This window comes from Phocoena sinus, chromosome 5 (genome assembly GCF_008692025.1).
Source record: "Phocoena sinus isolate mPhoSin1 chromosome 5, mPhoSin1.pri, whole genome shotgun sequence".
Lineage (NCBI taxonomy): Eukaryota > Metazoa > Chordata > Mammalia > Artiodactyla > Phocoenidae > Phocoena > Phocoena sinus.
Genome location: NC_045767.1, coordinates 91193590 through 91208312, shown reverse-complemented (window position 1 = coordinate 91208312; position 14723 = coordinate 91193590). Strand labels below are relative to the sequence as shown.

General features: G+C 35.8%; 1 protein-coding gene and 1 long non-coding RNA gene across 2 annotated transcripts; both read right to left on the bottom strand.

The window, feature by feature from the left end:
• Positions 1-3876: 3876 nt before the first annotated feature.
• CXCL8 (C-X-C motif chemokine ligand 8) lies at positions 3877-7133 on the bottom strand. The gene is made up of 4 exons (XM_032633481.1): positions 6962-7133; positions 5875-6010; positions 5504-5587; positions 3877-5066 (listed from the first exon to the last, which is right to left on the bottom strand). The coding sequence occupies exons 1-4, from the start codon at positions 7023-7025 to the stop codon at positions 5045-5047; spliced, it is 306 nt and encodes a 101-aa protein (XP_032489372.1). The 5' UTR covers positions 7026-7133; the 3' UTR covers positions 3877-5044.
• Positions 7134-10226: 3093 nt separating this feature from the next.
• Positions 10227-14039, bottom strand: LOC116754650. Its single transcript, XR_004350109.1, has 3 exons — positions 13939-14039; positions 12567-12686; positions 10227-10522 (listed from the first exon to the last, which is right to left on the bottom strand). It is a non-coding gene; the product is annotated as an uncharacterized LOC116754650 (long non-coding RNA).
• Positions 14040-14723: the final 684 nt, after the last annotated feature.

The window sequence follows — 14723 nt, the reverse complement described above, 5'->3', positions numbered from 1 at the left end:
ACAATATTTGCTATTTGTGATTGCGTTCATTGTTCTTGCCCTCCTCTGCTCTCTGATATCCGAGTATTTAAAAGTTATTACACAGCCATGATCCTGAGCCAACATCCAGGTGAGCAAACTGTGTCAAAAGAGGGAGAGAAAGAAATCATGAGGGAAACAGTGCAGACCTGGTTTAACTAGAGTGGACATGCCAACATAAGGCCATAGAGATACAAGTCTCATGCACATGCTGCAAATAACAAGGTTTCCCAGAAAACGCAGAAGAAGTAGAACTGTCCTCTCTAATAATTCTGTTAGCCTACCTAGGGGAGCATCCTCTCTTTGATAGCTTTTAGCCAATCAACTTACTTTAGGCAGAAGAAAATACAAGACTCTCTATTTGGAAAACTGTCTGAGGTTTTTGCTCTTATAAACTTTGTCTTATAAGTTTATAAAAGACCTCTTAGACCTGAGGAGACCTCTGAGACCTGAGAAGAAACAAGTCACTTTAATAAAACATGTCTCTACGTGGACTTCCTGTAAAGGGCCATGGTGAATACCTGTGGAAGCATAAAGAAGTAAATCTAGGCAGAGGTATCTACATTTAGAATGCTTTCCCATAAACGTTTTATTCAGAGGAACACTGAAAATATAAATGTGAAGGCATTTTGAAAAGCATGGGAAGAATGGCAGAAGATTAATTCAGGATGCAGACAGTGGAAACGATCACATCAAAACATGATTAAAACATGAGCTAAACCATGCCCTATGAAATAGAATCACTAGATACATTAAAAGCTTATCTTCAGCCCCAGCACCATGATCTTTTACAAAGCTATTAGAATATTCCTCTAGATAAAGTCTGAAGCAAACTTTGAGTGGAAATATCTATGAATGTTTCCCCATCTTACTTTTTCAGCATGCTATGATTGTAAGTCCATCTGTCATTTAACCAAATAATGTTTAAAAGTCTTGTAACAATGATATTTATCCAAATTGATTTTTTATCTATGGGAATGCAAAGAGCATAGAAAGCCCTCTTTCTCTACTCATTAAGCATTAGGTTCTTTGACCCTTAAGTAATCTTTTGGAGAATTTCTGATTGTCCCATCTGTAAATCTTGTGGGAAGTAATAAGCCTGCTATTTACTCTGTTACATGGAAAAATTCCCTATTTGTTGTCTGTGATGCTTGCAGACTCAGCAGATGGTTACCACGCTTGAGGCAATTGTTCTCTGACTATCTTTTTAAGTGGGTAATGGAGAAATCATTATCTAAGCTTTCTTTTGTTATTGCAGAGTTAATACAATCTTAAGCAATTTTTTTTAGCTATATTACACAAGCAAAAATCAAAATAGTTTTTCTTCTGAAGAAGAAAATGGCAAAATAGATCTATTACAGTAAAAATAATTATCTATTGATACTTATTTACTAAAATCTTGAGAATAAAAGATTTTGCTTAGGTAACTTCAACTTATGAATCTATTTTCTGATGCTTATCTAGCAAAAAAAGGGCAATTATAAAAATTACTTGATTTGTATGTTGTATGTACAATGTATGTGTTATAGTATTTTACACTTAATTCAATTTTAACGTGAACATTTTATTATCTCTCCATACTTTTTTATTGTGTGTATCTCTATATTTATATTCATGTTTCTACTTGGAAAAATTTGGTTTGTATTTTGTAATCCACACAAGTGGATTAAAGGTATAGGGTAATAAATTGCATGCTCAATTTTGTGTTTAAGTCTGTGTCTATACAAATAAATCTTGTGTCTATATACATATTTTACTAATATCATTGAAGCAAAATAAAACAAAATTGTCAATTCCGCAAATTTACTGGCTTTTCCTTCTCTCTCACTCTTGTTCTCACGTCGTCTCTCTTTTACTCTTTTTCATTTTTCCTTTTTGGCTTGTTTACATGATGTCTAATCTTCAATTTGATCCACTTAATTGTCTTTTCAGTGGAATGCTTTGCTGTCTTATAGACAGTGCTAATATAGATGAGAGTGAGGAAAAGCATTTGGCATATTTTAAAAGTGACAAAAATGGAATTAAGAGATAGATTTTTTAAAGTATCATTATTAAGATTCACCAGATTGGTGCAGATGTCTTTACTTTGCCTTCAGGGTTGGACATTGGTCATATTAAGGATGTGTACTTAACACATTAAGAGGTTTTGTATAAGGTTGGGAGTTTTCTGATGATTCAACCCCCAAATGACATTAAAATTCCCCCAAGATCAGACTTTTGGGTTGCTTTGTATGGCTCCCCATTGCTTTTTGGAAGGAAACCCAGGAAGAAGAATAGCTTATAATGCTCACCATTTAAAATGAAGGTAATCGGAACCCAGTAGAACTTTTCAATTCCAAATCTAAGCCCTTTAGAGCTTTCCACAGTCCATTTAGCATAGCTTCATCTGTAGTACTTGTTCTGTTTCAAGCCAAACTCCTGTCACACTAATATTGTTTCACTTCTCAAATCACACAAATTACTTCTCCCTTGCCTTCTAGACCACTCTTTCCCACACGTCCTTCTTCCCTTTGTGTGGCTAACTTGTACTCATCCTTCAGACTCTAGTTTATGTTTTCTCAGGGAAGCCTAGTCTACCTAGATTAGATAACTCCTTGCTATCTTCTTCTGAAGAGCCCTGTATCTCTCCCATCATCATTTTTTTAAAAATTATTTGTTTGTTATCTTTTTTATTCACTGTGTATGAGATCCACAAGATGATTACAAAAGCGGGTAGGACAAGAGAACCTGAATTTGAAGAAAAGAATATGGAAATGAAATTTAGGCAGAACTCTGACGAAGAAGAGGCCCCACAGCAGGACCAGAGAAGATCTATAAGCAGGGAGAAATTAACTCTAGAGGGAAGCAATGTTTCTAGGAACAGAAACTACAGGCGTTGAATTTTCAGTTGGTTCCTCTTTGTACATAACTCTCAAATCTTTTATTAATTCTATTATGCGGCACACCTTTGTGTTAACGTGCACTGGGAATTAGAAGAGAACGGGCTTTGCTCTACACCACTGATAAAGTTGACTCAGAGAGAAAACGGCAGTTGCAGGTACCCAGAGTGATTGTAAGGAGATAAATGGCATAGGAAAAGTAGATTGCAATGTGAACGAACAAATGAGAAAATAAGAGCACACTCTCTTCCTCACCCCAAATTGTGGAGCTCTAAAAGAAAACCATGGACTTAAAATACCCAACAGCAATAGTAAATGAGCTGGGATCTGCTTGTAAAAATCCAGTTGGACATCCTCTATGTCTTTCTTTCTATTTTTCTTTCCAATTTACTGACTCTTTATCTCTCTGATTTAAATTTCAGATAAAGATCTTTGGGTTTATTTTCTAATCTCCAGTTTTCTTTTCAGCTGTGTCAAATCTGTTAGGAAACTCAGCCACTGAGTTTTTTGTTAGACTGTGTTTTTACTTTTAAGAGTTTTGTTTGATTTGTTTTCAAATACTCTCTGTCTTTAATCATATTTAAAATTTCTTTGCCTCAGATGTACAGTTTTCCTCAATTAGCTGAGAAGTGCCTTATAATGTGTACCTTCTTCCTGCTTTCACTGAGTGCCCAGATGTGTTAAGCTGTACAGACACCTAGGCTATCTGTTGAAAATCTGAAGTCACCCTTATTAGCAAAATGGTATACAGTAGGGAGTTGAGAATATTTTCATGATTCTATGGAAGAGACTACTGATTGTAATCCATCTCTGGAAAGGAGTTATGCTTTTCTACAAATAAAGGTTGGTAATTTTCCACATGATATATAAAATACTAAGGGAAAGCACTTACGTTTTCTAAATCAAAGTATGATTTTTAATATAAATGAATAATACAATAAATCTTAAAACTGCCAAAGAAAACCAGACAAACCCCTGATGACTTTGACAATTAATTTTATTTTAAATGTCTTATAGATACATTCATATTTTCATACTATCAAAAACAGTAGAAAGAATCTCTTTGGGAACACATAAAAGCATCTTAAAGTGAAAAATAAAGTTGATGTTAAAATACACAATAATTTAAATAAAATTATGAGAATCTAATTGTTCAGAATAAATAAATAAGAAATAACAAAAAATTACTTTATTCATATTCCCTGGTGAATTTTTGCTGTTTTGAGAAAGATAGTCATAACTCAGGATTCAGGTGATTTAACACAGCACTGCATAATAAGGCTTGCAGTGACAAGACCAAACCAGGCATATTAAAAGTAGGATTGCCAACACAATTAAAATTTCAGATAAATAATGATGTATTTATACTAAAAGATTATTTATTGTTTATCTGAAAGAAAAATCAACTGGATGTGTTTTTTGTTTATTTTCTATTAATTCGCTAAATCTGGTCACTGTGATCATAATATAACAGCCTTGATCAAAGTAGTTCTGTAATACATCACTTAGTATAAAAAATGAATATAAATTCACTACCATCATTTTACTTATCAACAACGTTTCTTTCCCATTTCTCCAAATTCATGCACAAACATTATTATATTTGAGGCTTAAATAAATATATAAATAATAAATAGGTGAATAAGTTACACTTCAAAATAATTTACATAACTGAATAAAATTTGAAGTGTTTCCGCATGCCCTCACATCTCTGTGAGGTAGGTTAGTGGCTGAGATGTTTTCCTCCAGGATGTTTTCCTCCAGTTTGGGAGTGAAGAAGAAACTGAGGCTCAGTTGAACAAGGACTCATGAATCCTGGTCAGCAGACTAGGGTTGCAAGATTTAACAAAAAACAAAAACGACAAGCAGGATTTCCAGCTAAATTTGAATTTACCGTACACAATGAATAATTTCTAAAATGTGAGTGTGTCCTACATGGAACAATGTATGTGGGACATTGAAAAAAATATTCATTGTTTTACTTAATATTCAAATATAACTGGGCATCCTGTATTTTATCTGGCAACCCTACACCAGACCTACACAGTACATGAGGCATTGAAGTAGATTTGTTTGAAGTTTCTTTGGTATCTTTACTGAGGAATTCTCGGAAACCAAGGACAAATGGATTTTTGTTGTTGTTGTTTTCATGGATCTTTCTTCTCAGCTCTGAAAAGAAATAAAATTAAAAGTTTTAAAATTAGCAATGTTCTAAATAAGAAGGAATGTATGGCTCTTGAAAATATATTTAATGTAGAAATTAAGAGAGTCTTAGATATTTATGTGTTAGAACCATTCTATACTTTCAGCTATAAATAGAGAGATCAGATAAGTTATGTAAACCAGAACACTTCTGAGATTGAGAGAGAGTCATACTAATGACACAGGACACAGACGCATACCCACACTTCCCTGGACAAACTGAGATATATGATCTCCCAGTTATGAGTACAACAAACTCACTGTTGCTGCTATTTTTTTTTAAATCAAAGAGGCAGATACTTAAAAGAAAATTTTCAGCAGCAGCAGGAAATTTATAGGTTGACTTCTGAACTGTATGTCACAGGATAAATGAAGAATCTAAATTTAAAAAAAGAACAACTTACCTCTTCAAAAATATCTGTACAACCTTCTGCACCCACTTTTCCTTGGGGTTTAAGCAGATCTCTTTGCCATTGACAAGTTTAACACTGAAATAAGAGAGAGATGATTAAAATAGTATTTAATGGGTTTCCAACAGCCCTTTGGCATTCAAGTCATGGTTCCTTAAGTACAGGCATAAAATGTAAGTCCAAACTAATTTTTAGCTATGAGTCATGGAGGGTACAATATTTAAACGCCATGGAGACAAAGAATTTTCCCTTTCTGTTTTGCTTACTATGTATTCCTAGTACCTAGATCTTTGCTGGATTCTTCCACCTTCCTCAATTCTAGGTTTGCTAAAGTAAAGTATCTAATCACTTTTGAAATTACTTACATGATTTCTGAATTTTCACAGTGTGGTCCACTCTCAATCACTCGCAATTCTCTGATAAATTTGGGGTGGAAAGGTGTGGAGTGTGTATTTATGCATTGGCATCGAAGTTCTGAGCTCATTCTTGATAGAACTGCAGCTGTGAAAAAAGAAAAAGCAACTAAGAATTGATTTCATTAACAGGCATCGCTCAGCTAGCTTCGCTCTTGGTAATTCCAGTGTGATCATTTGGTGACTGTGTGTTTGGGAAACAACACATCTTTAGCAAACCTATTCCTGAAATTGATGGCTGGATATTCTCCTAGCCCCTGACCTCAGTTTTTCTCTTTGTTTTAAAAACAGTCGTTCCTGACAACATTGAATGACATAATGTTGTCATTATGGAGTTGTCTTTGGGCAATGTTGACATCCTCATGGTACTTCTTCTCCTACTCGACATTGCATAATCTTCTGTGATACCACAATGTTATTCATGGTAGGCAAGATCCACCAACAGGAAAATTGCCTTCAGGAAGAACTAATAGAAATATGTGTGAGTTGCACAGAGATTGTCCTATATTTTAGCAAAATCTTTGATGTTTAAAAGTATATATATATATATACCATATAAAATGTTTATATATACCATAAACATTCTAAACTGTATTTATTTCATAAGAGGGATCCCAATAAGGTTTATAATCTGTCTTTAAGCCAAAGAGCCATTGATGGTTGTTTGAAGCTCGTCAATTAAATAGTACATGGAGTAAAATTATCTGAGTTTTTACTCAGTATTAAAAGATAAGATGGGTATATGTGGCCTCCAATGAAACATACTCTAAATTACAGATTTATGTTAAATATATGTATACTACAGTGTATGAATGATAGGAATAGACCTCTATATAAATCAAACTTTACAATTTTCTAAATATTATATTTATACAACCTAAAAAATTAAAGACTTCAATTTAACATTAAATGACTGCAAAGATGGTTTTCTCTTGCTGAATAAAAGGATGTCTGTTATCGAGGCATTAAGGATAATCTTTCTATCTGAGGATCACATTTAGACACAGCAAACTTCTGTAGATAAGAAGGATGTGCTTACCTTTACACAGAGGTGCAGAAAGCAGGAAGGCTGCCAAGAGAGCAATAACCAGCTTGGAAGTCATGCTTACACAAGGTGCTGTCTTTCTGGTTTCTTCCTGGCTCTTGTCCTAGACAGTTGTGAGCTCTGTTGTCCCAGAGGACCTGTGTCAGATGGGGAGCTCCCGTGGCTTTTTATATTATAGTAAGAGTAGGGAACAAGTGCACCCTCATGCTTACATCATGTCAGAGGAAATTCCACAATATGCAACCATCTGCCCGCCCTTTGAGAGCAGACCTGAGTCATCTGACTCCCCTAGTGATTTGTTTCTTACTAAGTTTTCAGCATGATTGAAATTTTATTTGATCTTTCAAATAATTTTATTGATTTTTTTGAAAACATGTTTCTTTTAAAATGTTTTAAAATATTTTTTTAAATATTCAAACTTCTCAGTTTGATACATTATTGTCAGTGGTAGTTCTTTTTATTTATAAATAACTTTATCATAGCCCTATCTTGCAGTAGTCAGAGTAAGGTCCTTTGTTATTGTTCTTTTTGACACAGTCATTTCTTTAGGTAACATATATGCTGTAATGATAGAGAAGGTAATCTAGTCAACCACTTTTACTAGAAGTCCATTTCTAAGCACTTTGGAAAGTTTCCAGGAACCATTACCGCTTTCAGGGAGCATGTTACAACTTTTCAAAAGATTTGGTTTTCTAATGCATGCTTGACAGAGTGAAAGGGGATAGCTTTCAGTTCAGTATCGTAAATATTATCAAGTAACTTCTGAGTAATGTGGGAATCTATAGATGGATAAGACTAAGTACTTGTTTTTAAAGAGTTTGGTCTGTCAGAATAAGAAAGCAGTATAAGGACCAGGCTATGTTACAGAACAGACAAGTGGTATCAAGATATTTATTCCAACAAGGGCACAAGGGCAGAATCTTCCATAAGCATTTTGAGCAGTGTATTGAAGTGCAGAGGACGCTAATAAAGGAGGGTGAAGGGAAACAGCATGTTCTAGATAGAGATGCTGTTCAAAGACACTCAAGTGGTAAAAGGAAGAATTGTTTATGTTCCAGGATGTGGTTCCCTGGGATTACTTGGTTGGAGTGGGATGAGGTGGTGTGTAATGGAAAAGTAAGCAGTATATACTTAGTGGAAAGAGCATCTGGGTTTAAACCCTTGTTCAGCCACTAATTTTTGTGTGGCTTTTAAGCTTTCTGAATTCCAGTTTCCATATCTATAAAATGGTTTTAATAGCATCCACCTGTCTCATAAAGTTCATATACGTAAACTTCCTGGCTTAACTTTTAAGCTGGTGAATTTCCATCTACCCCAAGAGCCATGGCTTGTATTTCTCATTTTTGTCAGATGGTTGACTTCCAAACTGCAAAGATATTCCACCAAAAATCATTTCTTAAAAATCTCATTTGCCTTAGAGGATTCTTGATAAAAGATTGGTTTCTGAAATACGAAGTTGAGCCAGATTTCAGCATGTAATGCAATAATATAATAAAATAGAAACAACATCAGTGTAAATTATGATTTGCTAGAATTTAAAGCTCCAGATCAAAATCTGGTTGCATTAGGGTTTGTTACCATTTTGGATAGAAAATCTGGAGTACAGAGTCTTAAAATCTATGGAATTCTAGAATGCTTGAGGAAGCACCTAGTTTAAATACCGATATAGGATTTAAATTAAATTCTTGACAAAAACATTATTGAAAATTAGGCCAAGAGTAATGATGTTTCAGAATGTGAACACTTGTGGTTTGGGGAGAGAACGTCCTTTGCTGAAAGATTTGTATAGTGATCCCAACTAACTTCTTAAATATAACTTCAATTTACTTGATATCAGGGACTGTGTGTGTGTTTTTTAATCCTCACAACAATGGGATAAGTAATAATGCCCTCATTTTACAGATGAGGAAACTCAATAACGTCTCCAAGTTCATATATCTAAGTAGTGGTGGAGCTGAAAGCTTTAGTCCTGGTCTAAAAGCACATTTACAAAGGGGAGATGAAAAGACTTTTCTTCAGGACACTGGAACAAAAAACCACCTTTGTATGACTAAATGAAGTTTCTGTCTCTGTCCCTCATGGGTCCTCAGAGATGAGTCTGGACTTCCTTGGAAAGGGAAGGGAGCTCACAACAGTAAAAGAAAAAATAGAATCTTATGTCAACTTCTGTAGCAAAGTAAGTGTTTATTATGTACAATGCAGTTCTTACTCTTTCAAAATCTATTTTAGGAACTTGATTGTTCACTTATTTATTTAATATATGTTGATTATCTGCTAATGCCAGGTCTTGGAGTAGGAGATGTGAATACTCTTTAAATCAGATATAGTCTCTGACTTCGAGGAGTTTGCAATCTAATGTAGAATATGGACAATTAGTTACACAAACAAGTACAATACAGTGGATGAGTATTATAACATGTATAATTATAGGAAGCTTAGGGAGCAAACAAATGGGACCTCTGATGCAGTTTTGATGAATGGGGTTGTCTGAAGAAACAAGATTAAGACTGTGACGTAGTGCCTTAGTCTTGGTGATGAGTAGGACTAAGACCAGTGGAAAGGAGCGAAGGCGGTACTGCTTTGCTAGTGTGGGGGAAAGCAAGTACAAGGTGGTAAGATGTAAGAGAATATGGCCCAACTGGGTTCCTGAAATTGTTGAGCATTGTATGGAAAATATGCGTAGAGTGAAGAGATAAAAGTAGGGACCAGATATGTAAGCAAGACCTGAGTCTTTAAGAAAATTCTCAGTCTCTTTGCTCTAGTAATGCTGGTTTGTTCAGCAAAGACATATTCTCATATGGAAAGACCCTGAGGTGACTGGTTCAGGACATCATCACTAAGACCCAATTATACTAGTGGTACCACTAAGACACTCACAGTTCTGAGGAATTGCAAACATTCCTCTACTTTTAACTCAGGGTTGCCTTAGTAATTTTGCAACTTACCTAAGCACCTTTTTTCCCTATCCCATCTCCTTATCTCTTCCCTTCCTCTTCTCTGCATCCTGACATCATCCTTAGAGGGTGAGCTAATGAGTTCCATTTAGCCTAGATGCTCACAATTTTTTCAGAATGGAGCATTCATTTATAAAGCAAAAGGACATCTTTGCAAATGTTGCTGATCTCTCCCAGTGTAACCTTGATGCATTTTGTCCTTAGACTCTCTTCATCAGAGGTAAGGTTGGACAAAGACAAAGAGACTAGAGGGGGCAGTAATTCTGGCCTTGTTCCACTTCTGTAAAGGTAACCCTATGAGTCATTGCATAGTAAGTAAAAGGGCTAAATTGGGTTAAGTAAAAAACAAAAAAACAAACAAACGGCTAATTAGCCTGTTTGAGGAAATGCTGCTTCAAAATAGAGCAGATTGGAGTGAAAAGTTTAAATGAAGAGCAAAGCTGCACATAAATACAAGTGATATTTTGTCACCCTGTAGGAATGAATGGGACTACTGACCAGTAATCTGTTTATTTAAGTTTCAACCAGCACTTAACAAAGAGCATCCAGAGATCTTCACCGTAGCCATGGGACCAAGTCCATCATCCAAGAAAGGGAAGAGCTGAAGAAAGAGTCAAAACAAAGACAGGCATTTACTTTTTCCACCTTGCCAAGTAACTCTTCTTCTTCCAGGAAACTCCTCAAAAGAAAACTGAATGTCTTTCTAGTGCGTTAAACAATTTATGTCCCATCCCCACCTCTCCACCCCACTCCCACTTCAAATAGGTATTGTAGAATCAGGAAATTTTTGTAAATGTAAACAAAGTTGTATTCACATAATAAAGCAGAATGTGGTGGGAAAAACATGGACTTTGAAGTGAGATGAACTTGGGTTTGAATCTTTCCCCTGCTGATTAACCAAGAGACCTAGAGCAAGTCAACTCTATGCTGGCACTGCATCTGCTACTGCTAAAATTTGAGCCACCTTTCCCAAAACCAGTAGCAAAGTCTCAACTTGCACCTGGAATTTTTTCTCCCTTTGAGGAAATTAGTCTCAGCTCAACAATCCTTGAGGTTAAGAGAACCATAGACAAATGCTAAACACATATCACTGAATTTGACCTACAGTATTGTTAATACTAAGATCATAAACATAAAATACCTACCCCCTGAAATTTTAGTCAATAAAACTAAGAGTTAGTTGAAAGATTTAAAACACGTTCTTGCCTTTTACAGATAAAAAACATTTCTCTGTACTTCGTTAATATGATAAATTAATCTCCTCCAGGGCTACAGAACATTTCAGTTCCATCTCCAAATTCAAATGTCTCCAGTTAACGATTCATAAAAATACTAAGAAAAGTTGGTGCATACTGCTAAAAGTGTTCTACCTTTTAAAGAAAAGACATTTTTCAAAGTCTTGACAAGTTAGAGAACAGAAACAGCGAAATGCTTTGGTTTTGAGCAATGTCAAGTCAGAGTAACTTAAATTTAAGGGTATGAATGGCTGTTGGACTAGGTCAACCCTGCCTTCAAACCTACCCCTCCACCACTTATTAACCAAACAACCATGGGAAGTTATTTTAACCTCATTGTCTCAGTTTCCTCATCTGTAAAATGAAGATAACTCCGATTCCACAGGATCACAGTGAGAGTTAAGTGAAGAAATACATGGAAAATGTCAAGAGTGGTGCCTGGCACATACGAAGTACTCTATAAATGTCAGTTTTTTCCCTCTAATCTGTCACTTCAGTTACACTTCACCTTGCCTGGAGTGGGAGAACTATATATATATATATATTTTTTTTTTTTAATTTACCAATCAAAAAGTAAAGATGTATTGACACCACAGATCTCTTAAAGCTGTTTTTTTTTCTTCTAATTATAGAGCTTTCTTTTTATGCCTAAAAATTTAATTCATGTTTATGTGTTTAAAAAAACACTGTTGATATACACAGGGGATTGAGTATTGTTTCCAATTCTATCTCCCAAATCAATGAAGATTTTGAGATGGAGTTTAAAGGATGGGATTGGAGGAAGAGGCTGGTTGTGGAAACAGACATTTATTATGGACTTGGGAGATCTAAGATCAGCCTGTCTTCAATATGAAAAAAATAATAATTAAGTGTAACTGTTTACTTGTAGTCATTTCTTTGTTATATTTTTGGAAAAAAAGTTTTAGAGATCGTTTACTCCAGTGTTTATAATAAAGTATATATCTTCAAAATAACAATTATATGTTATTTGCCACTAGGATTCTTTCATGTGAAGTAAAGATCATAGGAAATGAAATCACATGGCAAAAAGAGAAGTTGCTATATTAGAAATGACTGGACTTATGCGTGCATTTAATTTTGTCTTGAGGTAACCAAGACCCACACAAGCAGTTAAGTCAAGGGACAGGAAGTAAGAAAAAGGTTTTAAAAATGGTGATTCAAGGTTGTACAATTTTATAAAGATATTCTTCCTCTTTTCTTAAAAGTTTATTACTTTGATCTTTTCTTATAGACAAGTGATATTCTTAAAAGCTGAGTTGAGATGAAACTCTTAGCAATTTGAAGAAAGTAGCTAAAGTGGAAAAACAGATCTTATGTTGTAGTTTCACCATTCTCCTTTCATAAAACTTTGATTGTTTTGAAGTTTTTGTTTCAAAATGTGAGCTTCACCTTAATTAGCTCTTTTCCCCAGTTTGGCCTTAGGGGTTATTGAAGTATTTAAGACACAATCTGATTGGAATCCAAAGTCCATGCCAGTAAATCACAGCAAGATCCTTTCTGACCCACCTCCTAGAGAAATAGAAATAAAAACAAAAATAAGCAAATGGGACCTAATGAAACTTAAAAGCTTCTGCACAGCAAAGGAAACCATAAACAAGACGAAAAGACAACACTCAGAATGGGAGAAAATATTTGCAAATGAAGCAACTGACAAAGGATTAATCTCCAAAATAGACAAGCAGCTCATGCAGCTCCATATCAAAAAAACAAACAACCCAATCCAAAAATGGGCAGAAGACCTAAATAGACATTTCTCCAAAGAAGACATACAGATTGCCAACAAACACATGAAAGGATTCTCAACATCACTAATCCTTACAGAAATGCAAATCAAAACTACAGTGAGGTATCACCTCACACCAGTCAGAATGGCCATCATCAAAAACTCTACAAAGAACAAATGCTGGAGAGGGTGTGGAGAAAAGGGAACCCTCTTGCACTGTTGGTGGGAATGTAAATTGATACAGCCACTATGGAGAACAGTAAGGAGGTTCCTTAAGAAACTAAAAATAGAGTTACCATATGACCCAGCAATCCCACTACTGGGCATATACCCTGAGAAAACCATAATTCAAAAAGAGTCATGTACCACAACGTTCATTGCAGCTCTATTTACAATAGCCAGGACATGGAAGCAACCTAAGTGTCCATCGACAGATGAATGGATAAAGAAGATGTGGCACATATATATAATGGAATATTACTCAGCCTAAAAAGAAACAAAATTGAGTTATTTGTAGTGAGGTGGATGGACGTAGAGTCTGTCCTACAGAGTGAAGTAAGTCAGAAAGAGAAAAACAAATACCGTATGCTAATGCATATATATGGAACCTAAAAAAACCAAAAGAGTGGTTCTGAAGAACCTAGGGGCAGGACAGGAATAAAGACGAAGACAGAAAGAATGGACTTGAGGACACGGGGAGGGGGAAAGGTAAGCTGGGACGAAGTGAGAGAGTGTCATGGACATATATACACTACCAAATGTAAAATAGATAGCTAGTGGGAAGCAGCTGCATAGCACAGGGAAATCAGCTCCGTCCTTTGTGACCACCTAGAGGGGTGGGTTAGGGAGGGTGGGAGGGAGATGCAAGAGGGAGGGGCTTTGGGGATATATGTATACATATAGCTGATTCACTTTTTTATACAGCAGAAACTAACACTCCGTTGTAAAGGAATTATACTCCAATGAAGAAAAAAGTCCATGTCAGATTCTGTTAAAATGAGCTCAACCCATCTGTGCAGTTGTTGATGTAAGTCTTACCTGACTGCATATTCCTCAAGGTCAGAGACCATGTCTGCCTTCTTTACACCGTGTGCCAGCTTCTAGCCCAGTGTCTGCAACAAACAGGTGCTCGATAAACATTTCTCAAATGAAAGTAAAACTTCCCCAGTTCTCAGAAGTTTTCCCACCAAGAGCATTATCAGCAAAAGGAAGTAAAAACGTTTATCTTTGTCTATTTTTGTTCTGCCTCAGGGACAATTGCTTTATTTTCACGAACCCAGAAGGATCCAGTATGGAAACTACAGTTTTAGTTCACACTCTCATTTAGTAATGGATAGATAAAATAGTAACCAGTTCAGTCAAGCAGCAATTTCCTCGTTTGGTGAATAAACCAAACCAAGCAGCTTTCTAGGCTGCTCCTGGGCTGGGGTAAGAGGTACAACATAGCAGGCAGGGAGAGGGGTGGAGAGCAGTGTGTAGGGACTCTCGGTGACTAGCATCCACTGATGGAGGAGGTCTCTGCTGCCTCCTTCTTCCCATCAGCTGTGTTTCACAGACCACGGAGAGTCCAGAAGACCACACAGACAGTCTTTCCAGAGGCCAGTGAGTGAACTTGAATGGTGACCCACAGAGTTAGTCTAATTAACCTTAAACGTGCTAAGACTAAACAGATTCACTTCCCTTGTGAATAAAAATAAGACGAACTTTTCTTTAATCATACGTACAACAGTTATTGCCATCCAATGGAGAAAGTGACCAACTTTTCCTGTGCATTGGTCCTACTACATAATCAGTCCCTAATAACCCGCAGTAGTTCTTAACCT

Bases quoted from the DNA above. Each gene is read 5' to 3' on its own strand.
- CXCL8 (XM_032633481.1), bottom strand. From the start codon at position 7,025: ATGACTTCCAAGCTGGTTATTGCTCTCTTGGCAGCCTTCCTGCTTTCT. The intron at 6,011-6,961 runs GTAAGCACATCC...CTTTTTTCACAG, and splicing joins TTCTGCACCTCTGTGTAAAG to CTGCAGTTCTATCAAGAATG. The intron at 5,588-5,874 runs GTAAGTAATTTC...CTCTTATTTCAG, and splicing joins TGTGAAAATTCAGAAATCAT to TGTTAAACTTGTCAATGGCA.